This window comes from Emys orbicularis, chromosome 6 (assembly GCF_028017835.1).
Source record: "Emys orbicularis isolate rEmyOrb1 chromosome 6, rEmyOrb1.hap1, whole genome shotgun sequence".
NCBI lineage: Eukaryota > Metazoa > Chordata > Testudines > Emydidae > Emys > Emys orbicularis.
The window spans coordinates 16092269-16118780 of record NC_088688.1 but is presented as its reverse complement, the minus strand read 5'-3'; the positions used below and the strand labels follow the sequence as shown (position 1 = coordinate 16118780).

General features: G+C 42.0%; 1 protein-coding gene across 1 annotated transcript in view; it reads left to right on the top strand.

The window, feature by feature from the left end:
- Positions 1–1579: 1579 nt before the first annotated feature.
- Positions 1580–26512, top strand: part of MYO5B (myosin VB) — a 256177-nt gene continuing 231244 nt past the window's right edge. The window contains exons 1-3 of the mRNA XM_065406951.1: positions 1580–1687; positions 8783–8954; positions 11333–11477. Of these exons, the coding sequence (XP_065263023.1) occupies positions 11416–11477 (62 nt within the window). The 5' untranslated portion in view covers positions 1580–1687; positions 8783–8954; positions 11333–11415. The remainder of the gene's footprint in view (positions 1688–8782; positions 8955–11332; positions 11478–26512) is intronic.

Sequence of the window (26512 nt, the reverse complement as noted above, 5' to 3'; positions counted from 1 at the left end):
GAGAAAGGATGGTCTCAGTCTAGTCAGTTGAATGCTGCCCTGAAGAACTGGATTCTGTCTTTGCGTCTACCACAGAGCGCCTGTGTGATGCTGGACAAGTCACTTCAACCAAACTTTTCACAGGATATTAACTGTGTTCCTCATTTTCTGGATGCTCAGCTGGAACCCCTAAGATCTGATTTGAAGACGTGCTGAGCACTCATAACTGCAGCTGAAGTTAGGTGAAGCTGTGCTTTGAACACACGAAGTGCTGTATAATGCTACTTACTTCATAAAGTCAAGTCCTCGACACCTCAGATTGTGCATCCAAGATTAGTGGATACTTTTGACCTTAATCTCTCTGTGCTGCAGTTTTCCATCTGTTAAATGGGGCTAATACCATCCTCTCACCTCACAAGGTTTTTGGGAATATAGTATTTGTGAAGCATTCTTGTACTATACTGATGAGCTACATAGACAAACCCATGAGGAAATTAATAATTGTCTTCGGAGCAGGGTTTGAATAGTATGCAGTGGGGGGGGGGGAAGCCTGGGGACTTGCACTGAACAGTATAAAACAAAATATTGAGTGGCTGCTAATTAACTGTGTACTGATGAAACAGGTTTCCTGTGGTGAAAAAATAGTATGGGGGAGGGAGGGTCATGTAATTAAAGATTATCATAATGCATACACACATGGGGGGCCAAATTAAGGTTGCACAGATAACCTGGCATTTCTTGACTATGCAACCTGAATGTTCTTTAAACATAAAGTGTGTGTGTGTGTGTGTGTGTGTGTGTGTGTGTGTGTGTGTGTGTGTGTGTGTGTAAAAAACATGTATGAATTTTTTGGTGTCCCTCCTTCGTTTGGTCTCTGACAGTGTCCCCCACACTGGGGCCTTTGCAGGTTTAGAGGTATAATTGTATGTTTGAGACGTTTGGAGAAATCAAAAGTATATCCACTTACCTTTGAGGGGCATGCGTGTGAATATTCATTGCAGCTATTTGAATTAGATTTTTAATTCCTGTAAACCTTTGTAGGCATCACTTTTTATCTGACATCTTTAGAGCTGTTGTATCTGCTTTAATAATGAAGCTATTAATGAATTAATGAGAAGATGCTCTTTTGTGATAACATTGTAAATGTTTATGCTTCGCCTACTTATGCTTTTTGTAGTACGTTTCTGTTCCTCAGAAAGCATATTTTGTATTTCATAAGCCACCTTTCTGTCATTCCATAAAAAGAAGCATTTGCTTTCTTAAAATTGTCTTAAGAATTATGCTATTATTTTTACGAGCTACAATGACAGGTAAATTGTCAGTGAAATCAAACTCAGAGATCACTTCACAAGGTAGAACATAGTTGTGTATCATACTTGATCTTACAGTTAGTAACAAGCAAGTAAACCAGTCTAGTCAAGAAGCAGTCTGATTCATGACTGTAATGTTGTGCTATATGTTGAGGTGGGTCTTGATGTTGCTTCTATTGAAGCCAATGACAGAAACTTCCATTGACTCTGCAGTCAAAGTAGGATTGTATCCCTAGTGAATAAGTATATTTCTGACCTAACTGATTTTCATGCATTTTTCTTTTCAGTACACAAAAGTTTGGATTCCTGACCCTGATGAAGTGTGGAGATCAGGAGAAATTATCAAGGATTACAAAGAAGGGGATAAAAGCCTACACCTGAAATTTGAAGATGACACTGTAAGTTAATTAAAATGATATATATTGCCCTTTTCAGTGGTAGATCTAAGCTTCAAATGATCCTCTGAACAAGCCTGAATCATTACAAGTTCTTGGTGTATTTTTAAAAAAAGTCCGTCATACATCACTTTGCCACAGTCTCAGGTTCTCAAAGGTATTCGTATTCAAATCAAAGGTTTCCTGCCTCACAGCCAATCTTCTTTGACTTGATTCTGCTGCGAAGTTATAGTCTGTGTATGACATCCAAGTAATTTTTAAAACAGCAGACTGTCACAAACACCAGATTATGACTTTGCTGGCAGATGAATTGGAAGCAGTAAATATTTCATATGGGTTTGAATAAGCAATAAGTATCAGAAGTAAAAGACAGCAGAATACAGAAAATAACTGGCCAGGTGACACTTTTTTTTTTTCTATGTATGCTCAGCCTTTTCAGGTTTACTCCAGTATAAAACCCTGATTTCATTTTAGTGCTTGTCTTTTTTTTTTTTAAATAAAAAATGGTGCTAAAGGAGGGTGACAAACAGGAAACTCCAGAGAGAGTTTTTGAAAAGAACTCAGGCCTGTCTGTTTTCAGAGTACTTTTCAAAAGGCTTCCCTTGCTAACACAGGCTGAAATCAACCTGGTATCTTAAGCTGTGGGCAACTGCTGCTGCTAACATTTAAAAACCAAAATGAGTAATAACTGAGTAGAGTCCTTGCTGGACCAATTTAGGAGAAACCTTTTTAAAATCCAGTTCTTATAAATGTCATGTTGATGGGAATGTTAGAAGAGCCTAGGTAAATGAGCTCTATAGACCAATGATCTGGAGCTAGGTCATTTGCAAAGACTGATGAATGATTGAGTACCTTGACCATCTTCGTAGTGTTGAGCTGAGGATTCATACTTAGGGAAGAATGGAGGAAGAAGGATGGTCTGTTATGATGTCGCCTTTTTCAGCTGAGTATGAACTTGTTCTGCAGGACAGTGTCACGCTGAGACAATCACATTACATTAGCATGTGGCAAAACCAACATCATGATGAAACTCTACCATGTCATGGTGGTGCAGAGTTGGCTATGGAATTTACTTCAGGGCCGCCTTTATGATTTCACTGCATCAAAATTTGGAGGATCATGGAAAACAGTGGTAGAGGGCAGCCAAATCTCTGACTGTCTCAGCTCCTGAAGTGCAGGGAGCTCCCAGCTCCCCACAAATTTATAGTCTGAGAAAACTGGACAGCTTTGCTCAGGAAATTCCCAGCACTGCTACGGTCTGTTGCTTTGATAGGTGGGTAATTTCTTAAAGAAGGACTTAATCTTATCGGGTGTAGACGGTCATCATACGCCCATGCACTGCTTATGCCCTAACTTGAACATTTAAGTGGTGCACCAGGCTTCTATGGCTCTATGCACAAAGAGGAGTTTTACCCACTTGTCATCTCTGAACGCCAAGAGTCAGCTCTACTGACACTCGTTTGTTACAAAGACCAAGTGCTATTGAAACTACCAAGCGCACTCCAGTTAGATTGATGTTCTGTTGAGGAACATTAAAGGAACTAAATTCCCTAATAAGCCAGCTTGACCTTACTGCTTTCAGCACCATGTTTTAGCAGAGCTGCACAGCCTACAATCGGCGTGACTGGTATAATCATGCCAGGAAATATATTTTTCATGAACTGCTTCATCTAAATTGGTTTTTCCATTGAGCAGGCAATTTTTTTAAATTGTCCAGGGGACGATCTGCTGTGTTACTAGAACAGTTAACAACAGACACGGCTTCCCCAAACTGAAAATGCCCCAAGGGCTGTGTGAATAATTCACAGCTCCTGCCAATGAACCGGTTTCACACTGGCACATAGTGTGTTACCCTCTTACTGAACAGGCAGCTGGGGAGCAGGAATGAGAGATGCTTGATTAGACTGTTATGAAAACAATTCTTCTTTTTGGTTCAGTATAAGCAGGGTGGCCAGTAGCAGTATGTCAGAGTGCCAATGTCACTGGGAAAGCAACATAACGCACCTTGGAACTGAGTGATGAGACTGGGGACACATTCGTTTGCGCAGATTGATAGTCTTCTCCCGTGGTTGTTAATCTTCCAAGGGCCATCCATAAATATGTGACACATGTGCCACTCCACAGGACCTCCTCGCATTCTTTGTCCCCCTCCCCCTCCTCTCCAATAGGTAGATTTCAGCGGGGAGGTCTGATTTCATGCTCCGTGATGTTTTTTTCACAGCCATGAATTTGGTAGAGCCCTAGTTCTGGACATCTGCTGGAGCCTGCCCCTACTCCCTGGTGTCTGACTCTCAGCAAAACTCCAGAATATAGAGCCAGCCGTGGAGCTGCCAGCCTGACCAGCTGTTAGACACTCTCACTCTTCTCTCCCACTGCTAACAAGTAATGAAATCCAGTGATGTGATTAACATTCATGTGCAACACTGAGGTGTCTCTTTAGTATAAATGTGTTCCAGGTTTGCCAGCCTACTCCTTTATCTGAGGCCCCCATTGGAACTCATCTTTCTCCTCTCTGCAAATGCGATGTCCTTAGAATAATAGTCCAGTGCCTGTGCTCTTTCCCAATAATACACACACATTCCTCTCCCTGATCATCCCACAGAGCTGCCTGCCCTTACAGCATACTACCAGAGAGAATGAGCAGGAAACTTTTTCTGCTTTACTGCCAACTGTGGATTCCTTTATTTCCATAATCAGTTACCTCTCTTCTGCTTCTGAGACAATCGAACAAGGCTTCCGTGAAGAACAGCGAGCCCAATAATTCAGGATAGTGCTCGTATCCTAGCAAGGAATTAGGTGACAGATGTGAAATGAGCATGTGGTCTTGGCTCAGTTCTTGTTGCCCATCTTACAACTGGCACTAACTGGCTTGATTGGCTGGCTATCCTTTTACCTCCTGGAGTTCTCCATCTAGATCAGGCAATGGGGCTGTGTGGGTGAAGCTTGCACTGCCAAAGCCTCTGCTGTATGTGAAGGCTCCAGTGCTGACAGTCCGGTAACATTCATCACTATTTCAAATTCTATGTAGTTCTTTCCCCCTGTTGGGTTTTGTGGGAATTCCAGCAGCTTAACACTTCAAAACCTTCAGTGATCAGGTGAACCTGATAGAAACAGCCAGGGTGAGTCCTGTCAATTCTGGGTGATGTATCTCTGGCTGGCGGTAGTGGTGGTAAAGAAGGGAAGGTCAGAAGACTGCTTGCTGTTGTATGTTGTGGAAACTGCGTAGATGCTGTTGCCAGGACATAAAGGAATGAGTCATTTCAATATTATGACAGAGTTTATTTGATATAAAACCATTAAGATACCTTAAGTGTTTGTTAGATGGACACATTCATCTTTGGATTCACGCTGTCAGATTTAGTGTGTATCCCCTGTGATGCTGCTTTGCAATTAACTCATCTTCCTTTAGAGAAGACTGGTTACGTTCTAAAGGTCTGTTTTCTGCTCTTAGCAGGTATTGATAGCTGTTTCCTACTGGTACAGGTCTCCTAAATGGAGTAGAATGAATAGTCCATACCTGAAATATGGCATGATAAAAGTTCAACTCCGCTCCTGTCATTCTGATAGATAACGTTCAGGGCCACCTGTGCCAAAATGAAGTAATTTGTTAGAGCTGGACTAAGTCTTGGGGTTTTTATTCCACAGTTATTTTATGTTGTTAAATGGAAATCTGTCCTTTAGGCGATTTTGTGATCGTTCAATTTACTGTAGGTTTTCAGTTAGCGACATGTCTGTCATATCCTTCAGAGCCATAGCTACACAGCCAAGTCGGCTTCTAAAGTGAATAAAGGCTCCATTCATTTTTTTAAAAGACAGATTTACATGGCTGGATTTTTTCCCCTTTTAATATTTTTCCCCCTTTTAATATTTCTCCTGTGCAGTTTGTTTTTATTGTTTAGGCCATTCTTATGAAGTCCCTACTGAGTGTGATGAGTGCATGTTGGTCTGATAAACTTTAGATTAGCATGGAGTGACACACACATGCATCAAATGAAGGTAACATGAACATCAGGATCTCTTTCAGGGAATTGAAAGCTTTTGGTTCCTGACAGTTGAAATGTCTCCGCTGTTGTTGTTACTAGCTCCTTTTTCTTATCCTTTTCATCTAAGTGAATTTTCATGGATTTATGGTTCCAGCAGGCCTGTTCCTGGCTGCTTTGTGTATATCACAAATCTCTTTCTGGAGTGATGAACTCAGTGTTACATACTCCATGGGAATCCTAGGCTCCCAAAAATCCTAATGCAGGACTCTGGGGATTATCGCACGGAACTCAGTTGCAGCAGTAAAGATTTTTGTAAAGGTCAAGCTTCATTGAGATTCTCTCAGGAGTGAAAGAACTCAGTCTGTATGCTGCATGGGTGATGCCACTCCTACATATCCGAAAGAGACAGCATGGCCTACTGGATAGGATAATGGGTTGGGGCTTGGGAGACCAGGCTCCGTTCCCATCTCTACCACTGACCTGCTGTGTGATGCTGGGCAAATTACTTCATCTCTCTGTGCTTCTGGTTTTCTTCCCACCTTTTGTCTGTCTTGTCTATTTAGCTAGTAAACTCTTCGAGGCAGGGATTGTCTTTTAGTTGAGCATAATGGGATTCCAATCTTGGCTGGGACCTCTTGGGGGTTGGGGGAGTCAAGACTTCAAACTCTTGTGTGGTGATTTACTTTGCTTATGGCACCAGCCTGGCCAAAAGCTGAGTGTTTTCTCATCTGTGTTGAAGCTTTGTTTCTGATGGCAGTTGGAATAGTAACTCTGAATGTGCAACACAGCTTCATTTCCGCAGTACGTTTTATACAAAAAGGGTTTTAGTGTGTAAAGCTTAAGTGGCATCAGTACAGAACTAAAAGAACAATAGCAAGCTGTCACAGAGGAAGAAGCTGTGGAGGATCAGTTAGGAAAGTGAGGAGAGCTAGGAGGAAGATGTTTGAGGAGAAGGGTTTTGCACCAGCAATGGCAAGATGGTTGGAAGGGATAGAGGAAGCAGCATTAATCGATGGGCAAGGAAGAGGAGCAACGTCTGAAGCAGGATGGCACCGTTCCTTTGAGTTTGAGACAGGGCTTTGGAGCTGTGCTCCGGCTCTGCTCCAGCTCCAGGCAAAAACCTGCAGCTCCACTGCTCCGGAGCTGCTCCGCGCTCCAGCTCCGGGCTCCGCTCCAAAGCCCTGGTTTGAGAGGACAATTTTTAATTGGAACCTAAAATGAGTGATGAAGTTGGGTTTGGGTTTTTTTTGTTTTTGTTTTTTGGTTTCTTCATTCTACTGTCCTATTTGACTGTTTTGTCCTCCTCTTCAGACCTGTCTCCCGTTTAGATTGTGATCCTTGACAGCAAGGACTGTCCTCTTTGTTACATGTCTGGACAATGCTTAGCACATTGAGGGCCCTGATCTTTGATGATAGTTTTGAATGTGGGAATAATGGCCATGTGTTAAATCTGATGGTGGTATCTACACATGCGGAGATCTGGGCAGGGAGGAATTAGGGAGTCCATAGAGGAGGCTCTCTGCAGCCATCAAGGTGAGAGAGGGGTGAAAGGGAGGGTAAAGTCTTCAGCGGATGAGGAGTCAAGGCAGTGGCAACATGAAGGCTTCAGTTTGTCACATCACTTCAAGAGAATCTCTGCTAAATATTCCATGCTATTGGCTGAGGAACTGAAGGCCTGAAACATGGCAGTGCCAGCATGTCTTTTGAGGAGTGAAAAATGAACTCCTCCTCCATAAGCATCCATTAGCTGCCAAAATATTAATTGGCGCTGTTTGTTAGATTGTCCAAGAGGCAAATGAGCAGAACATACTTGACACAGTTGGCAATGAATGGCCGTGGTATGCTTTTCCCCACCTAGTATTCATGCATATATCACCCACATATCACCTGCCTACGTCTCCTCTGCTCTAGGCACTATCTGTTGTGCCATTGCTGATATATTCACTCTTTCCAGTACGTGCCTCTCTAACTAAACCAAACAACTTGTTGGATAAAATGAATGGCATGGGAATTCTCATCTGCCTCTTTCTGCTTTCACAAGCAGGGTTTCACTATTGCTGGAGGAACTTACCATCAGTGTGTTCAGGGGGCAGGAACATAACTCATCCGAAGTGTAAACAAATGTTAAATGTATCCAGTAAATACCAAACTGGAAACTTCCCAAACCATCTCCTGTCTCTAAGTGTCTGACAGTGGAGGTGCCCACAGGGGAGTTGACAAAGGTATTTACAGATAAAGGGGAAAAAGTCATGTTGATTCTAATCAGTGGCTCTGCTGTTCAGTTGGGGGAGAGCCAAAACTCTTTAGCATATAGTGAGCCGTATATTTTAATGCCATCACCATGTTCCTCACGTAAGTCTACAGTGCTCCTGTGTTTGCTCCTTTGTATCCTTTCCCCATTGTCAGAAGAGATTGAAGGGAGTATAGACCATAATGTGTTTGACTTTAATTAAAAAAAAAAAAAAAAAAAGTCAACAAATAACTTTGTCAAAGGGAAGGACTCTGGATTCTGTGATTCTGGCTGACCTTAAAGGAGAATAAATAAAGATGCACATGTCGGATTCAGTTATGCTTTTACTTCTTTTTGGTATATGGTGCTGTGTGTTACTAACACTTTGAGGTAGCTTGTGTCATCTCCTTCCTTGGTCACCCCGAAACACTTCCTGGGTTTGCTTTAGACAGTGAGAGTAGATACACTTAGTCAACAAGGGTGAAATTCACCCCTCAGCAGTGAATGTTGTCTTTTGTGCAATGTCCAAAGTATTTGCCCTTATTCAGCACTGGGAAATCCCCAGGGAATACAGGAAATACGAAAGCAATATTGTTTAGTTATCCACAAATAATTGAAAATATTTTTTAAAGGGGTGACCGCTGTGGATGCATAGAACTCCTATTCACTTCAGTAGGCAATATGTGCACATTCTATCTGGGCTTGGATTCTATCTATCAATGGGGCTTGGATTCTGGTTGGGGCCTCTAGGTGCTAATGTAATACAAATAATCTTTTGAGGGCAGAATTATCCCTACATGAGTTTAAAAAAAAAAAAAAGAAAGAAAGAAACAAGATGGTTCTTATTTTTTAACCGTTTTTTGTGTGCAATTTGTATTACTTCAGATCTGCGACTATCCAGTTGATCTCAAAACCAACCAACTGCCCTTCTTGCGTAATCCAGATATTTTGGTGGGCGAAAATGACCTGACAGCTCTAAGTTATCTCCATGAGCCTGCTGTCCTACATAATTTAAAAGTCAGATTCTTGGAATCGAATCACATCTATACCTACTGTGGTGAGTATTACAATACATCTGCATCAGGGGATTTTTTTGCACTGTTCAGTATTAGCATATAAGAAATTAATATTAATCTTTTTATAACAATGTAATATTTACATAGCTCCTCTGATCTGAGGATTTTACCATATACAGTAAAAGCTGTGTTAGCCAGCACTGTACCAACTGGAAAGCTCTAGGAACCGGCATTTCTGATAGCCATTAAAAGTCCAGTTGGTGCAGGGCCGGCAGGCTCCCTACCTGGCTCTGCATGACTCCCTGGAAGCGGCAACATGTCCCTACTGCTCCTAGGCAGAGGAACGGCTACAGGGGCTTCATGCATTACCCCCACCCTGAGCGCTGGCTCTGCAGCTCCCATTGGCTGGGAACCGCGGCCAATGGCAGCTGCGGGGGCAGCGCCTGTGGGTGGAGGCAGTGCGTAGAGCCTGCCTGGCCGCGCCTCCACCTAGGAGCAGCAGAGACATGTCACCGTTTCCGGGGAGCCACCCAAGGTGGGTGCTTCCTTGATCCAGCACCCCAAAACCCCTCTTGCACCCCAACCTCCTACCCCAAGCGCCCTCCTGCACCCAAACTCCCTCCCTCTTAGTTAACCGGAATTTTTGACTTACTGGCACCCCCCCACCCATTCTACCAACATGCCAGATAACAAAGCTTTTATTGTATTAATTAATTAAGCCACACAACGCCTCTGTGGAGCTGATAATGTAATACCTGTCTTAACGATTAGAGTGACTGAGGTGCAGAGCGGTCAGTAGCAGAAGTAGGAGTTAGAACCCAGGTGTCCTGTTGCAGCCTACAAAAGGTGTTAGGTTAAGAAATAAATAGAAATTAGACTTTGGCTGAAGTATAGAGGAGTGAGAAATTGAGCTCGTTAGTATGAGCAAAAGTTAGAGAGAGAAGTCGGAGATAGTAAGATGGGAAAATTGAAGTTAGCAAGGACGTAACCCTGGGTTACGTTTTGGTTATATCTGGTTTCAGCAGGGTTTTTTATGAGTGTTTTTTTGAGAATTTGGAATGTGTTATTAAAACGCTATCTATATTGATAGCAGGAGAAGGACATTGATTCAGATGTTAATTTAAATAATGTGTGTTGTAAAGAGCCAATAAAGAGATGGAGGAAATGTGAATATGGTAATGGGTATGTTTAATGTTAATTAGTATTATAATGGATTATAAAAAGAGTAGCCTTGCTAAATTGCAAGAGATCTCCAATTAACACCAAAAGGATACCGTTAGGTTACAGGATTATAAACTATACTTCATTCTGTTGTCAGTGGGCTGATCACCCATTGATACGCTCTTCCGTCTTTGAAAGGGAGTATAATTGTAGTACCTGTGTAAATGATAATTGTATGCCTGTTTGCTTAATTAATAATTTTTCTCTGGAAGTTTGGTTCTATCATTCAAAGTGCCATCCAGGGTCTTCTATTTAATTAAATTGTCTGTCTGTAATGGACCTACAGGCTTGAACTTGAAAACTGAGTTTGGTTTATTGCATTCTTAGCTTTAACAACTTAACATCAATTGGGAACATTTAAAATTCAAGGTTAAGCTGTCCTCCTGTCTCTACCTGTAGCCACCAGACCACACTCCTCCTACAGCAGGTTAAAATAACATTAGTGTCTGATTTAAGCCCACAAACCCAGAACATATTTAGAGGAAGGCTTCTGATGCTATCCTCCTCTCATGCTGTTGTCAATAGCTGGTGCAGCACACATACTCTCTGAACCATGCAGACAACCCTCCCGAATCCATGGGGATCCCATGGATTGATTGATATCTTCCCCCCACGCTCCCAATATGGAGAAGATGACAGGATGGGGCGGGGTGCCATGTTTTTGGATGGCTGCGGTTCCTAAGCCCAATGGTGTGACTTTATGATGAAGTGAGCAGTCTGGATTTTCTACAGGAAGGAAAAGAGGAAGTTTTTAAAGATTTTTAATTCAGATCTTTCATGTTCCTTCAACATGATTTGTGCATTTAATTTCTGTTAATCTTATGGTTTTGCATTTTCATCTGAAGTCCAGTAACCAAAATATTTTGAGTCCAGTGGATGTTCAATTATGTGGCTATGGCTTATCCACAGCAGCATCTTTCAACTTTTTGGGGGCGGGAAATGCCCAAAGGGCCTACTTCATATGATGGACTTATATTCAGGTCATATATTTTATGCTTCTCTTCCATAGCTTAATGTGAGCTGTTCTTTCCACCAGTGCATTAGCCATTTCTACAAGATTCAAAGAAAAGCTGATGTAAAGAACCTGGACCCTTTTTTCTGTGCATTTTTTGAATCTCCTTATATTTACAAAAAGGTTGTAAACTATTTTGACTTGGTTTTAATTCTAATGTCTGCATGTTTGTCTGTTTTTATTTAGGTATTGTGCTTGTTGCCATTAACCCATACGAACAACTGCCAATCTATGAACAAGATGTCATCTATGCATACAGTGGCCAAAACATGGGGGACATGGATCCTCACATCTTTGCAGTGGCAGAAGAAGCCTACAAGCAAATGGCTAGGTAGGTGATATGTTGGTTATGAGGCTTACACCCAGAACCAGGGCTGTTCTTCCTTGGTGGTGGTGAAGATTATATAATTTCAGTGAAAATTAGTGTAATTTTATGGAGGACAAGGCAAAATTTTGCATCTCAGCTAGGAAGAGAACCCTATGCAATATCTGGGCCTTTTATCTACATAAACCCAACAAAAAAGGAAAACTTACCTTGAGGGTCTTATGCCTCCCCAAAGTGGGGTGTACCACACTTTTTCTGCTCCCAAACTCACCCCAGCAGTCTTTCAGCAGTCCTCTGATCTGTGAGGATTCCAACTCTTTAGAAGTTTAGAATATCCTGGTTCCTGTGGCAGCATCCTGTTTGGTTGTCTGCCTGACACCAGTACACATTGTGGTACAACAACTTTCACTGGTCCCCCTAGTGGTCGTGGCAGCTTCAATAAACAAGCATTTCAGAATACCTTTTAAATCAACTTTGCTGAGTCTGTAAATGACCTCAATATGTGCTGAGTGGAGTTGTATGTCAGACTGCAGCTCCATCCCATGTAGACAATTGGGTAGTGATGAGACACTGTAGGGCCACTAGATCAAGAGGTCATTGGGAACCCATACATTTTTTACAGCTGTGGTTAACCCTAGAATCTCAGGTCATGATGCCACTATGTAAGCACATCTCAAGTGAGTAGGGTGACCAGACATCCCGATAATAGGGGCTTTGTCTTGCATACGCAACTATACCTCCAAAAAAAGTGTCCCGATTCTTCACACTTGCTACCTGGTCACCCTAGGAGTGTGTTCACCCAAGGACACACAAATCTCAATAAATGACTTGGAGCAATCAGACTTGTACTGGAATTCTTGGGTTAAATAATCTGGCTGGGGCCAAAAACAATTTTAACCATACATGTTGGAACCTGTATGCCTGGTAGAGTTTAAAAAATCCACACGAGTGCTTTCATATATTTATGAAATGTCTTGCCTAGCCCTTCTTCAGCAGTGACCTAACAGTGCATATCAGTGGTTTATTATGTTTTTACCATTGGTATTCTTTATATGGCAGCTCTATCATCACTGCTACAAAACAAGGATCGCAGTCCATGAGCCAAATTCAGACCCCTGCAAGCCTGTGCAGCTCCACTGGCTTAAATGGAGTTTTACCCACCCATTCCAGGTCTGAACTTGGCCTGTTATATTCAAACTCAGCAGAATCTTTGAGTATTGCATTTTTTGAGAGACAGGAGTCTATGCAACTGTTTGATCTCTAATAAGTGAACATAAGAACGTCCATACTGGATGAGACCAAAGGTCCATCTAGCCCAGTATCCTGTCTTCCAACAGTGGCCAATGTCATATAAGACATTGAGGTAAGAGCCTGCATAAGTGTTTAATGCCTATTTGCTTCAGTCTTCACTAAAAAAGGTTAATGGTGACCAGATATTCAACACAATTAATATTAGCAACAAGGGAGGAAGGGAACACAAGCCAAAATAGGATAAAGAATATTTAGGTAAATTGCAAGTATTTGAGTTGGCAGGACCTGATGAAATCCATCCTAGGGTACCTAAGGAACTAGCTCAAGCAATCTCAAAACTGCTAGCAATTATCTTTGAGAACTCATGAAGGACTGGTAAGGTCCCAGAAGATCGGAGAAGGGCAAACATAGTAACTCTCTTTAAAAAGGGGAACAAAGAGGACCCGGGGAATTATAGACCAGTCAGCCTAACTTCAATACCTGGAAAGATACTGGGACAAATTTATTAAACGATCAGTTTGTAAGCACCCAGTGGATAATAGGATTATAAGGAATTTCCTTCTCTGTCAGACCTAGTGGATGGGGGGAAGCAGTAGACATGATTAAGGCCGTGACTTCTGTGACTTTCCGTTACCTCCGTGAATTTTGCAGCACTGCTGCAGCTGACCCCAGGACCACCCCAGCAGCTGGGGAAGCCCAGGGGCCAGCCACATCGGCTGCTGCTCTGGCAGCCCCAGACCAGGCAGCAGGTCCCCCGCCCAGCAGCAGTCATCTTCAGGAGCGCGCTCCTCCCAGCAGGTAAGATTTAGTCACAGGTATTTTTAGTAAAAGTCATGGACAGGTCACGGGGCCATGACTTTTTTTTTTTTTATTGCCCTTGACCTGTCCATGACTTTTACTAAAAATACCCGTGACTAAAACATAGCCTTAGACATGATATATCTTGATTTTAGTAAGGCTTCTGCACTGTCCCACATGATTTTCTTCTAAGCAAACAAGGAAATGTGGTCTAAATGAAATTATGACAAGGTGGGTGCGCAACTGGTTGAAAAAAACATATTCAGCGTAATTATCAATGATTTGCTATCAAACTGGGGGCAGGGGTATTTAGTGGGGTCCTGCAGGGGTCAGTCCTGGTACTTGGGTAATGGAGTGGAGACTGTGCCTATAAAAATTGCAGGTGACACCAAGCTGGAAGGGGATAGGATTAGAATTCAAAATGATCTTGAGAAATTGGAGAATTGGTCTGAAAGCAACAAGATGAAATTCAATAAAGACAAGTGGAAAATACTACACTTAAGAAGGAAAAATCGAATGTACAGCTACAAAATGGGAAATAACTGGGAAATAATAACATGATAAATGTGATGCTATTGCTAAAAAGGCTAAATGTTCTGAAGTTTATTAATAGGAGTGTTGTATGTAAGATACATGAGGTAATTGTCCCACTCTACTCGGTACTAGTAAGGCAATAGCTGGAGTACTGTGTCCAATTCTGGGTGTCAGACTTCAGGAAAGATGTGAATAAATTGGAGAGAGTCCAGAGGAGAGCAACAAAAATGATAAAAGATTTAGCAATCCTGACCTATGGGGAAAGATTGTAAAAAACACAAACTGGGCATCTTTAGACTTGAGAAAAGAAGCCTGAGGGGGGACTTGATAAGTTTTCAAGCATGTGAAGGGCTGCTATCAAATGTTTTCTATGTCCACTGGCTGTAGGACAAGAAGTAATGGGCTTAATCTGCAGCAAGAGAGATTTAGGTTAGATATTTAGAAAACCTTTCTAATGACTGTATAAGGGTAGTTACGCTTTGGAACAGGCTTCCAAGGGAGGCTGTGGAATCTCCATCATTGAAGGTTTTTAAGAACAGGTTGGACAAACACCTGGCAGGGTTTTTCTAGGTTTACTTGGTCCTGCATTGGTGCAGGGGGCTGGACTCGATGACTTTTCAAGGTCCCTTCCAGCCCAGCATTTCTGTGTTTCGAGTATTCTATAGTTTTCAGCCTTTGATTCCTAGTGGAGCACTAATGCAAAATACTCTGTTAAACTTAAATCATTAAAAGTCTGACATAAACCCATACAAACAAGAAAATGAGCTAAAACATGGAGCCCAATCTTTATAGGTTCTGAGTGCCCTTGGGTGCTATTGAAGCTGATGTGTTGAGGGTAGCTCTCAGGATGCTGCAGGATCAGACCCAGGGCTGATGATGCTTATTGTTTCTCGGTGTTGCTGAGACGGTGAAAGATGACTTGCAATATTTTGATAGTTTTCCCTGTGGAATTTCCTGAGTATACTCATTATCTCATTAGTGTTTTCTGTGTTTGATACACTTTTATTAGTTTTATTTCTTTAAATAAAGAAGGAAATAATGTGTCACTGAAACAGAGTATAAGACTTTATCCATGTATAATTGTTCTCTTGAGTCCCTCAGTGGCAGTGTGAAAGAAAGTATTTATTGACATAATGTAGTGTAGAAGAGTTTTTTAATACCTCCTATTGATATAATAGCAACTTCCCTAAGGAGCCCTACGGACCCTTTGCATGGATTACTGATAAAATACACTCAATTTTCCCCCTTTGGGTACTGATTATTGTTTCAATATGGATTTAATTTACATTACGTCAACAAATTATTGACCTCAAGATATGAAAGCTGGCAGCTTTGATCTTGACATTGGGAGTTGATGTATTTAAGACAATAGCGTGCCATGTAATCCGTATGGCAGTTTTCATTTTTGCAGCAAGTATGTATTGAGGTGACCACACAAAACTGTCTTATGACAGTGAGAAGTATTTAATATTTAGAATTAACTACATGACATTCCTTCACATGGGGAGGAATCTGTACTAATGGAAGATGCTACAAAAGAAAATGAATTTTTCTCTTTATGCGCAGCATGGGTGGCAGCAATGCGAGCTTCCTTGTACCACCCTGCCAATGTGTTTCAAACTTGCTTTGAGTGCACCATTCCCGGAGGTGAGAAATGGTTCAGTCTCCACATCCATAGAATTCTGGCTGCCTCTGCTGTGACTTTTAACAGAGGTAATGTGCCGGTTGTGGCATTTAGAACAGACATGAGATCTTCAAGCACCATTTCTAAGAGCCACCAAATAATTTCCATTGGACAGTTTATATTTGTTGCTAGTTGACTGGGTGGGACTAGAGATGGAATGTTTCCATATCCCATTGCCATTCTTTTAGTGAGTGAGTTCACCAGTGAGTGATCTTGTATTAACTTGATGCCATTTTAAGACTTCCCAGAAAGCATCTGATATTGCAGGTGTTTTGTCTGCTGGTCGTAATTCTGAAAGATTTAAACCAGATCTGGTCATGTTTTTTTCTCACTAGCTGAGGCAGTCAAGTTTTTATCCTGAGACACTTTAAGGGAAAGTTATGGGACCCATGTGTGAAAAATAAAATATTATGTCGAACCTAAAGATGCTCTATTTATGACACGGGTGAGCTCGGCTGTACGAAGCTACTGAAGTTAACAGCAGCTCTTATTTGTGGTCATGATGGAATATGGAGCTTCTGTGCTCCCCATGGCCTAGACTGAGTGACCCTGTTGCTACCATTATATAGTAATGGCTTTTTTGGACTTTTTATTTGCTACTCTGGAAGATAAGTGTTGCTGGTGTCAGTGTGCAAAGAAACTGTTGTTTCCCTGTCAAGGCCGGATGCCTGTTATGAATTCAGCACAATAACAGTCTATAAGTGAAAAGATACTGAAAGTACAGAGGGGAAAAGCCATCCCAGGCTTATTTGCTACTTCACTGCCTTTACCATTCTGTTGGCTTCAGTGGGCATCTGTATGTTAAGCCATAATGTTGCAGTGACCAAGGAGAGAAAGATATGTACTGTACTTAGCTTAAAACAGTAGGAAAGCCTTGTTCGGTTTTTTAACTGTGGACCTCCAGAGCTAAAAGTATGAGCTGCTACGGCTGGAGCTGAAAGGAGCCAAGACTCTGTAGCAACGTCTGTCCTCTGTGGATCACCACAATGAGGGGGCTGTAACATGCACACTCACCTGTGGGTTACATACACTCTCAGCTGAGAACCCTCTGTTTGTGCTGCAGAAGCAATTCCCAACCTTTCTGTGTGTGCTCAGAGCCAACCTTCCTGTGCACTGTGGTGCAGCTGTGATCTACAAGAGTGTTTTTGGTGCTTGTTAATACCCACGTGCTCCAGGCCTCAATCCGTTCCTATTTAAAGCACAGGCACCATTTCTCCAAATGTTCTGAGTTCTGCCAAGCACATCACTGACTCTCCACGGAGCGGAGAGGTTTAATGCTTCTGAAGTGCAGCGGACATGAAGAGCCCTATAGAAATGCTAAGCAGCAGCCGTAGCACGCTGACCTGATCTTGTGAATGCCAGGAGTTCTTCTGGCAGGGTTCACAGATGTGCTTAATGGCAGTTATTCAAAATCAGGATAGTCCCTTGTGGCAGTGGCACCTCCACCTTTCCAGACTACTGTACCCCGTTCAGGATTTGTCTTGTGGACCCCCAAGTTTCACCTCACTTATAAACTGCTTGCTTACAAAATCAGACACAAAAAGACGCACACAAAAAAGTGTCACAGCAGACTATTACTGAAAAATTGCTTACTTTCTCATTTTTACTATATAATAATAAAATCAACTGGAATATAAATATTGTACTTACATTTCAGTGTAGAGAGCAGTATAAACAAGTCATTGTATGAAATTGACAGCAGGTGGTTGTAGTGTTTTTGTTTTGTTATTTTTTTAAACAATAGCTCAGTGGTTTGAGCATTGGCCTGCTAAACCCAGGGTTGTGAGTTCAATCCTTGAGGGGGCCACTTAGGGATCTGGGGCAAAATCAGTACTTGGTCCTGCTAGTGAAGGCAGGGGGCTGGACTCGATGACCTTTCAAGGTCCCTTCCAGTTCTAGGAGATAGGATATCTCCATTAATTTAAACCAGATCTGACCCTCTAGTCCTTGGCAGAGAAGGAAGTGTAGTTTTCTCTGCTGTGGACTTCTGGAAACCTACAGGGTTTGGAGTTTTCAGGGGTGGCACTCTGTGGTTGGTCTTGACTCTAGAAAGAAGAGAGAAGTTTGGAGGAAATGGAGATAAGCCCTCAGAGTCCGGCACACATTGGGTACTATAGAGCACCTCAGTTCAGCAGAGCACTTAAATATATGCTGAATGGTAAGCCTGCATTTAAGTGCATCCCTACTGAGTGGACCAAGGCTGGACTGACACATGTACTTAAAATGAAGCATGTGTTTGGACCCCAATTCTGCAAAGCATGTAGTCTAAACAAGCTGAATCCAAGCCCAGATATTCAAGTATTCATTGCCATATATAAGCAAATAGCCACTGTTGCTTGAACCCTGACCAGTCCCAAACAAAGATTGTTCCAATTAGGTAGAAGCACCACACCTGATATTGGAATTGGGCACAAAGTTTAGTGATTCTTTTTTAAATGACCAGCTGTTAGGATAAAACACTGCAGTGTTTTGGCAAGCTAAAGAGCACTGAATGACAACAATGCGAGTGCTCATTTTGTGCATCTTTGCTGTTGCAATGCCCAGGTCCTAATGATTTGTATGAAAAATATTGACACTATTAGCTCATGTCCTGCAGAACTATTTGGGAAAGGTTTGAAAACTTTTGGGAAATAAAAACAAACAGGTGTATGTCTATATTTCTACTCATTAAACAAATCCAGGCTGACTTGTTGCTTCAGCCACAAACTGCTGAGCCAGTCATAACAATGCAGTGAGGACTGCTCTAGTGAACATCCTGCACTCATGCTGAACACTGGATTATACAGGCATTACAGCTTCAGTGCAAGCATCCGTGTAAGTGAATATAAGCATCCTTGCATACCGATGCAGAGTATTGGGAATTGTACGGCGGCCTGGAAACCTTGTTGGCGTTTTCCATAGAAAAATGTTTTGTCGAAATTGTAATGTTTTTTGCAGAAATGTACGTGTTTCAATTAAAATCTTGTTGATAAAGGTTCCCCGGGTCCAGGATGGAATTTCTGGTTGGGGGGAAAATGGAGGGATTCCGAAATAGCCAATAGCTTGGTGGCTAGGGCATTCACGCGGAATGTGAGACCCAAGTTCAAGTCCGTGCTCTGTCTGATTTGGGACTTGAACCTGGGTCTCCCACATCCCAAGCGAATCCCTTGACCACTGGGGTATTGGTGTTTCTTATTCTTTCACACTTCTGCATTGGAACAAAACCAAACTTCAAAACCGTGACATTTTTCACGAAAAGGAATTGTTGTTTTCCAGCCAGCCCTAGTTAGCATCATTCTGGAGAACTGTGCTTAAACATAGTTTACTCGACAGCTGCAAACAGCTTTCCTGGCCATTATAGACAGGGTCTGTGGGTTTACCCAAGAGAGCATTTTTAAAATGTGTGAAATTTTGCCCAGGTTCTGCATATAATCCACCCTGAGGCAGAGTTTTATTTTTATGCTGTCATGCCTACAATGATGCTCTGCTGTTCTGCTTTTGTTCATGTGTGTTGGGATGCTAGGCTTGATTTTGTTTTGTTTGTTTTTTAAAAAGAAAGATTCTAAACTGGAAAAGCTACTATGTAAAAATGGCAGCATGTGTTTCACTGTTTTGTATCTGAATCACTTCAAATCGGCTCAGTGAAGAAATAAAAGGTGATTATTCCAGATTTTGCTCAGTTTTGCAAACAGAGCAAGAGGACTAGTTTTTTTTTCTGGCTGGGTGGTACTTGGATCACCTATTATCAAGAGCAAAGTTTCAACAGTTGGAACCTGGCTAGCAATACTGTTGATTGATGTCAAAGTGAAAATAGAATCTAGCTCAGTCCCCCATAGCTGTGTTGTTCTGTAGTCCAAACAGTAGTGTAAAAAGTAGTAAAAACTTAGTTTGGTCAGTTAAAGAGAGCAGAGGGTGAAGACTCAGCATCTTTGAAAATCAGGCCACTATTTAAGTTATTTCATTTTGGGCACCAACAACTGAGACAGCTAAGATCACTGAAAATGTTGTCCCTTAATTCTACAGCATGTTTCAGCTGAGAAACTAAATGGTTTCATGATGTTATTTCTCAGTATACCTCTAATATGGCACTGTACCAGCCAATGATTGACTGCACTAGGTGTGATCGACAGAGAAGCCAGGAGGCCTGACTCTAACCACTAGAAACCTGCCTTCCCAGTTTAAGTATATTGGCTTTGACTGCTGCCCCTATAATTTTGTGCTGCCTAAACTCTGTAAGCTATGAAATTTTCTCTTTGCAAAGGGACATCAGAATAACAACCTTCAGAAAACTAAAAATGATACCCTCTGTTTGGAACTACTTTTTATGTTCTGTATCTTGGGCTGACATTATACTAATTGCAGACTTAGAAACAAAAGAGAGGGACTCTAAATGGTGCTGTGGTGCAATTTTAAAGTGTGTTTTTTGGAGGCGAGAGGTTATTTGATTGAAACATGTCTGGGAGTAAGTGCACTGTGGGTCTTTTAAAATGTAACTAATTATACTTTAATCTAAAAAGCTTTCGGAGGTGCTTGATGTTCTCAAAAGTGTGAACCTTGGAAGTTTCTTTTTTCCTCCCTCTAGCAGCATGAGGACCGTGATGAAGTTATATAACGAGTGTACTCGTTATGGTTGCACATTTGATGGGATAGGGCCTCTAATGTGTTGGGGCCTGCAGCAGTCAGATGAACCACTCGGGCATATGCCATGCCAATGTGGAGCCCTCCTCAAGTCTAGTGGGACTTGCGTGAATGCAGGGGTCTACCCATGCGGATCAGCTTGCAGGATGGTGGCCTGAACATCTTTTTATAATCTGGTCTATTTATTAATAAGCTGCTATTCTTTTGATGTCATGGGTATAAAACGCTTAACTTGTCAAAAGTCTGCAATGGAAAGAGATTCAAATTAAGACTAGAAGAGTACAACACTTACACTATGTCTACGCTACGAGCTTGGGTGTGATTCTCTGCTCATGTACACGTACTGGTGCCTGATGGCTAGCACGAGCATAAATAGCGGGATAGCCACCATAGCACAAGTAGCGACAGCAGTGGCATGGCGTAGCTGTTCCAAGTTCGTACTGGCAAGGTTCAGCTGCTTGTGCCACTGTCGTTGAGCTAGTGCGAGTACATGTATGTGACCTGGGAATCACACCGCAAGCTTGGAGTGTAGATGTAGCCTCGGACAGAGTCGCTAACCTGAGGTGATCAAACCTGCACAACATCTGACAGGGGAAGTGCTGTGCCATAGATGGGCCTGGCTCCTTTGCGAGAGAGTGGTCCAAAGCCCACCTGTGACTAATTAGTCACCACCTTGTCAGGCCTAATGAGGGATAGCTGGCCTCTATAAAGGTCAATGGGGAAGCTCCCTGGAGAAGTAATGAGAAAAAGCCGCTAGAGGCCAGAAGGACTCTGGCACGAGCCCAGGATGGGCTGGGGGACAAGGAATTAGAGAGAGAGAGAGTGAGAGAGAGAAGGATCCCACAAAGGTTCCCCAGAAAAGAGGCAAAAACTGGGGTGAAAGGCTGGGAATCCTAGATAACACTGCACCTAGTCCAAGTAGGGTGAAAGAGTTTGTGTGTTGTGAGGGCATGGCATAAAGCTGTATGAAGCCCAGGTGGGCTAGAGTATATTCTGTATCTAATCGCTCTGAGGGAGAAGATAAAAAGGCAAAGTCTGGAAGAGAGAGGCCTGGATCACACCTTGGCTGGGAAGGAGCAGGCTAGCAGCCAGGAGGGGTGCTTGAGAGTCAGTGACTATGACACTGTCTCTCTAACATATTGGATTTTTATAAATAGAGATGGTTGAAATTTTTCAAAAATTCAAAATCTCTATGGAAACTTTCAATATTTTTTTCCAAGAAAGGGTCTCAACATAATTTTTTTTTTTTTTTTTTTTTTTTTGACCAGCTCTAGTTAGTACGTTAGAAAGTAAAGGACATGCACTTGGATTTCCAAAATACTTTTTGATAGGGTTTCTCACTGGAGGGTAAGAGAAACAAAAATGATGGTGGGTGGGCGTGGGGGGGCATGGAGAGTTTAAGGCAAAGTTTTATTCTAGGTTAAAAACTGGTGAAGTGATAGGAAACAGTTGCAGTGATCAAATGGCCCTTTGAGTGCAAAGGTGTTAACAGTGGATAAATATTGGGACCAATGTTATGAATTTATATTCTTGCAGGGGCCACCATATGGTGCTGTGTTATAGGCTTACGACTTGGTGTGTGAGCAAGTTTTTAATCTTCGGAGAAATGTACTGTTTGTTTTTCTCTATTGTAGTTTCCGTGGGGGAGCTGTGGCAAGCAGCAAGGAAGTATACTTTTTGCCTTAAACTTTCTAACTAAAGTCAATTCTTGATGCTTCCTGGAAAACAGGCATTGGTTTCGGGCAAAGATCCTTGAAAGAGGGTATTTCTTGAGTGCCACTCGTAACCACTTCTGTTTGAGGACTGGTTTACATGTGCAAATAGAACAAGAATATAATCCACTGTCATTGATTTATTCTCCAATCAGATGCTGACGGTTAAAGTCCTGTCATCTGCTCCTTCAAGCAGTGAGACTGATGGATGCTAACCATATTGAGAAGGAAATGGAGAGTGAGTTGGAGAAGTTTGCTGTTAACACTAGTTACTTTGCTTAGTAAAAGCTATGCTGGATGATGAGAGACTTTTGAAGGATTTAAATGTATTGAGGCAATTCACCTGCAGGGCAGAAGATTAAATTCAACCTGGATAAATGTAACATAAAGCACGTAGGCAAAAACTGTGCAAACTGATCTCATGCCGGTGGACTCTAAACTTTGAGGATCCTCTGAGAGCAAACACTTAGGAGTCTTTTATAGAGAGACCGATAAAGAAGCCTGCTGAGCATGCAGCAGTTTTTTAAAGGCAAATAGGGATGCTTGGGTTGTAGGAGAAAGGGATGGAATACAATACAGAATGTATAATGACCTATCAAATAGCGCTATACCTTCATGCTGAAGACAGGCTCCCATCTTCTTTGGGTTGCCTCACTTTAGGAAATACAATGGAGATTGAGAAGTCTAGTGAAGATCATTGAAGGTAGCTTAATGGATTACAGGACATTGAGAGACTGCAAAAGATGGTATTAGGGTGAGAAGAATTGGAGGCAATTTGATATTTTACCTTATTTGTGCCAGTATTTTATAATACACAACCATTGCACAAAGTCTAGGCATGCAGACAGAATTTACAACATCCATTAATGTACAAGAAGAGGTAACATTGACCTACCTTCTGCCTACACCCCTCACACTACTACAGCTAATACTAGTAATAGAACACAGCATCAGCAAGCATCCTCCACAGCGGAGGGGAAGAGGTCCATTTGCATCTGCCCCATTCGCTAGCAAATTCATGGATGAGCAGCGAGGCCCTGCACTGTACCCTGAAGGCCCCCAAACTGGGCTCTGTTGGAACAGTAAGCAGAGTGAAGGGAGTTCTGAAGTCTAGGGCCTTCCCTGGAGAATGTCCTGCCTTTACAAACTGAGTTTAAAATCTAGGACCTGTCAAGAAGAGTGGTGCAATGGTCCGTTGTCGGGAGCATGCACAGAAAAGGGAGTGGTCTTGTAAGTAGCCAGGAGTCAGGACAAAATAGATGAGAAGGCACCTAAATCTTGCCATCTTCAGGACATGTTACAAAACTCATCACTACGGGAATGGTTTCCCCAGATGATGGAGCAGAAGGGTCCGACAGTGTTCACATGAAAAACCATTTAACACCTAGAACAAGAGAAGGGCAGAGGATTTGAATCCTCCTTTGGAGAAAACTCAGACATGTAACGGTCCCATAATATAACGGTGATGGATTCTTTAGAAATGTTTATGGATGCAGTGTGAGAATAAGGGAATACTCAACTGGTAAAAAGTGTGCTAATTTAAGACACATACATAGCACATAGTTAACTTGTGGGATTTGTTGCTAATGGAAGGCATGGAGTCAAGTGCTGTGGCTGGTTGTATGAGAGGCCTGGGTGATTTTATGGTCATTACTAATAATTGTTGTTCTGCTGTCCTAAGATATTGCCATAACCGTTTAGTTTATGTCCTGAAGCATTAATTGTCTGCAGGTGAAGAAGATTCTCTAATCCCATCTTCTATCTCCACCCTCTTCTAATATGGAGCATTGCTAACTTGGCTAGATAAATTAGGGCTTGGTCTCTTTGCCTTTCGCTGAAGCATCAGACATTTGCCCCTGTTGGAAACACGATACAAGGTTAGATAACCCAGCAATCTAATTCAGTGTGACACATCCTTTGTTCCCTAAGCATCAAAGTCACTGGGCAAACCAAAACTGCTTTGTATATGCTGCATACCCACAAGAAAAGTGTTTGAATTGCATTTTTTTCCCTTGGGAGAATAAATATATGTAGAAAATTCCAGTGTTTCAGCTGTTCATTCACATTACAGGGAAAATTTGCTGTTTCCTGTCTGGTTCAGGAAATGTGAAAAGGGGTGGAATTTCTTAAATTAAGAAAGCTACTCGCATTATACTCTCAAGCTTGTTCAATTGATGCATGCACAGAGCTCCCATTAATGTTAATAGGACTTGTATGAATTGTACACAGGGGTGATACTCTATTTCTTAGGGCTGTATCCCAACACGTTGCTGATAAGACATCCACTGGTTTGACTGTCACTCCTCCCCACCTCTTGAGTCCCTGTATTGGCTCTTATCATATAGAAATATAGGGCTGCAGGGACCTCAAGAAGTCGTCAACTCCAACCCCCTACCATGAGGCAAGACCAAGTAAACCTAGAACACCCCTGAGAAGTGTGTCTCTAACCTGTTCTTAAAAATCTCCAATTATGGGGATTCTACAACCTCCCCTGGAAGCCTATTCCTGAGCTTTTAACTACCCTTATAGTTAGAAAGTTTGTCTCACATATAAACTAAATCTCTTTGCTACAGATTAAGCCCATTACATCCTGTCCTACCTTCAGTGAACATGGAGAATAATTGATCACTGTCTTCTTTATAACAAGCCATTAATGTATTTGAAGATTGTCATCGATCTTGATCACCTTCTGTATCACACTCAGTCTCCCGGGGTGAAATCCTTCCCATTGACTTCAACGGGCCAAGATTTCACCCCTCATTCTTACATGCCTTCTTGTACCCTATGCTCTGCTGGTTCAATTCACCTTAATTGGTTGTCTCCTCCCACAAACCGTTCTTCACCTTTTCTCATACTGTATGGGACATCCTCCTTGATCGTATATTGTAGCAGAGAGGCAGCCCTGCTCTAGTATAAGGCTGAATGTCACTTTCTTTTTAAGGATTGGCCAGTGGTAGGATGACCAGACAGCAAATGTGAAAAATCGGGTTGGGGGTGGGGGGTCATAGGAGCCTATATAAGAAAAAGACCCAAAAATTGGGACTGTCCCTATAAAATCGGGACATCTGGTCACCCTAGCCAGTGGTGCTGGAACTAGGGGTACTACTGCACCCCCTGGCTTGAAGTAGTAATAACATGCACCAAAAACATGGTTTCCATCATCAGCACCCTCACTATAAAAATGGTTCCAGTACCCCTGGGATTGCTGATTTTTAGGGATCTAAAATCCATATGCTTAGTTGAATTGTCTTGAAATTTGCTTTGCCCTATGGGAGGTGCAGGGTAGGGTTATTGTGTGTGGGGTATGGTTATTGATCCTGAGTCCTGGTCTAGTGCTCTAGTTTCAAGGCCATATTGCCTCCCAAAATAAGTGATGCTTTGCATAGAAAATAGGTGCTTATCTCAGTATCCTGATTCTAAATAGAGTGAGTGTGTGTGTGTGTGTGTGTATATGTGTGTGTGTGTGTGTGTATATATGTGTGTGTGTGTGTGTATATATGTGTGTGTGTGTGTGTGTGTATATATATATAAACCATAACTGCCACATACTGGGGGAAATATTGAAATAAGTTCCCCTTCTGCTATAAAGCAGCACAAACTGTGTACAGAATCTGCATATGGCAGCTTTTATACAGCACAAGGTGAAGACCGTGTTTGGGATTAATCCCATTTTGCTCCAGTGAATGAGTGACCCTCAAAGAGAATGCGCTTAACGGTTTGTAACTAGGAATTCACAAGTAAGGATGCAAGATTTCTCCATGCCTTTTAAAAAAATTATGTGATTTCCATGTGTTATGCTTAATAAAATGCAAAATTAAATAGATGCCTATAGTACTGAATGCTCAACTACCAGATGTAATGGAGTGACGTGGGCAACACTCTCTGGAGCAGCTTACTCTTCTCTCTTAGAACAGAGCTCTTGCTTCCACACAGGTTTGTGTCTACTCATTAGAGGGGTAGAATAAGGACCAGCAGAACTTATGCACCTGGCTCATAAAAGATGGACAGTACGGTTGTTCCTCCAGAGCAGTAAACTCAAAGGGTAATAAAATGTAGTATAAGCAAAATCTCACCTAGATGTGCATATCCACTCATGCATTTCCAGATTGGAATAGCTGAATCTTGTAGGAAATGCAATAATATAGTGCACATAGCTAAAAGGTTCTCAATATGCTATGCTTACAATCTATGCAAAATGAAAAGGGGTGCGGGGGTGCCAAATATGTCCCAAATAAATACAATAAACATAATAAACTTCTTTTTCAAGTACAAGGAGCAGACTAGTAACAAACAATCCCATTAGAATATGCAAACAAAACCTTTAGAAGTAGTTGAAAGGCTAAATATTGTGCTGTAGTATGTTGTTATTTTGTAGTATGTACATCAGACTGATAGGCAGCTGGTGTGCTGATAACATTGCCTATCATCCAGAACAATATCATCTC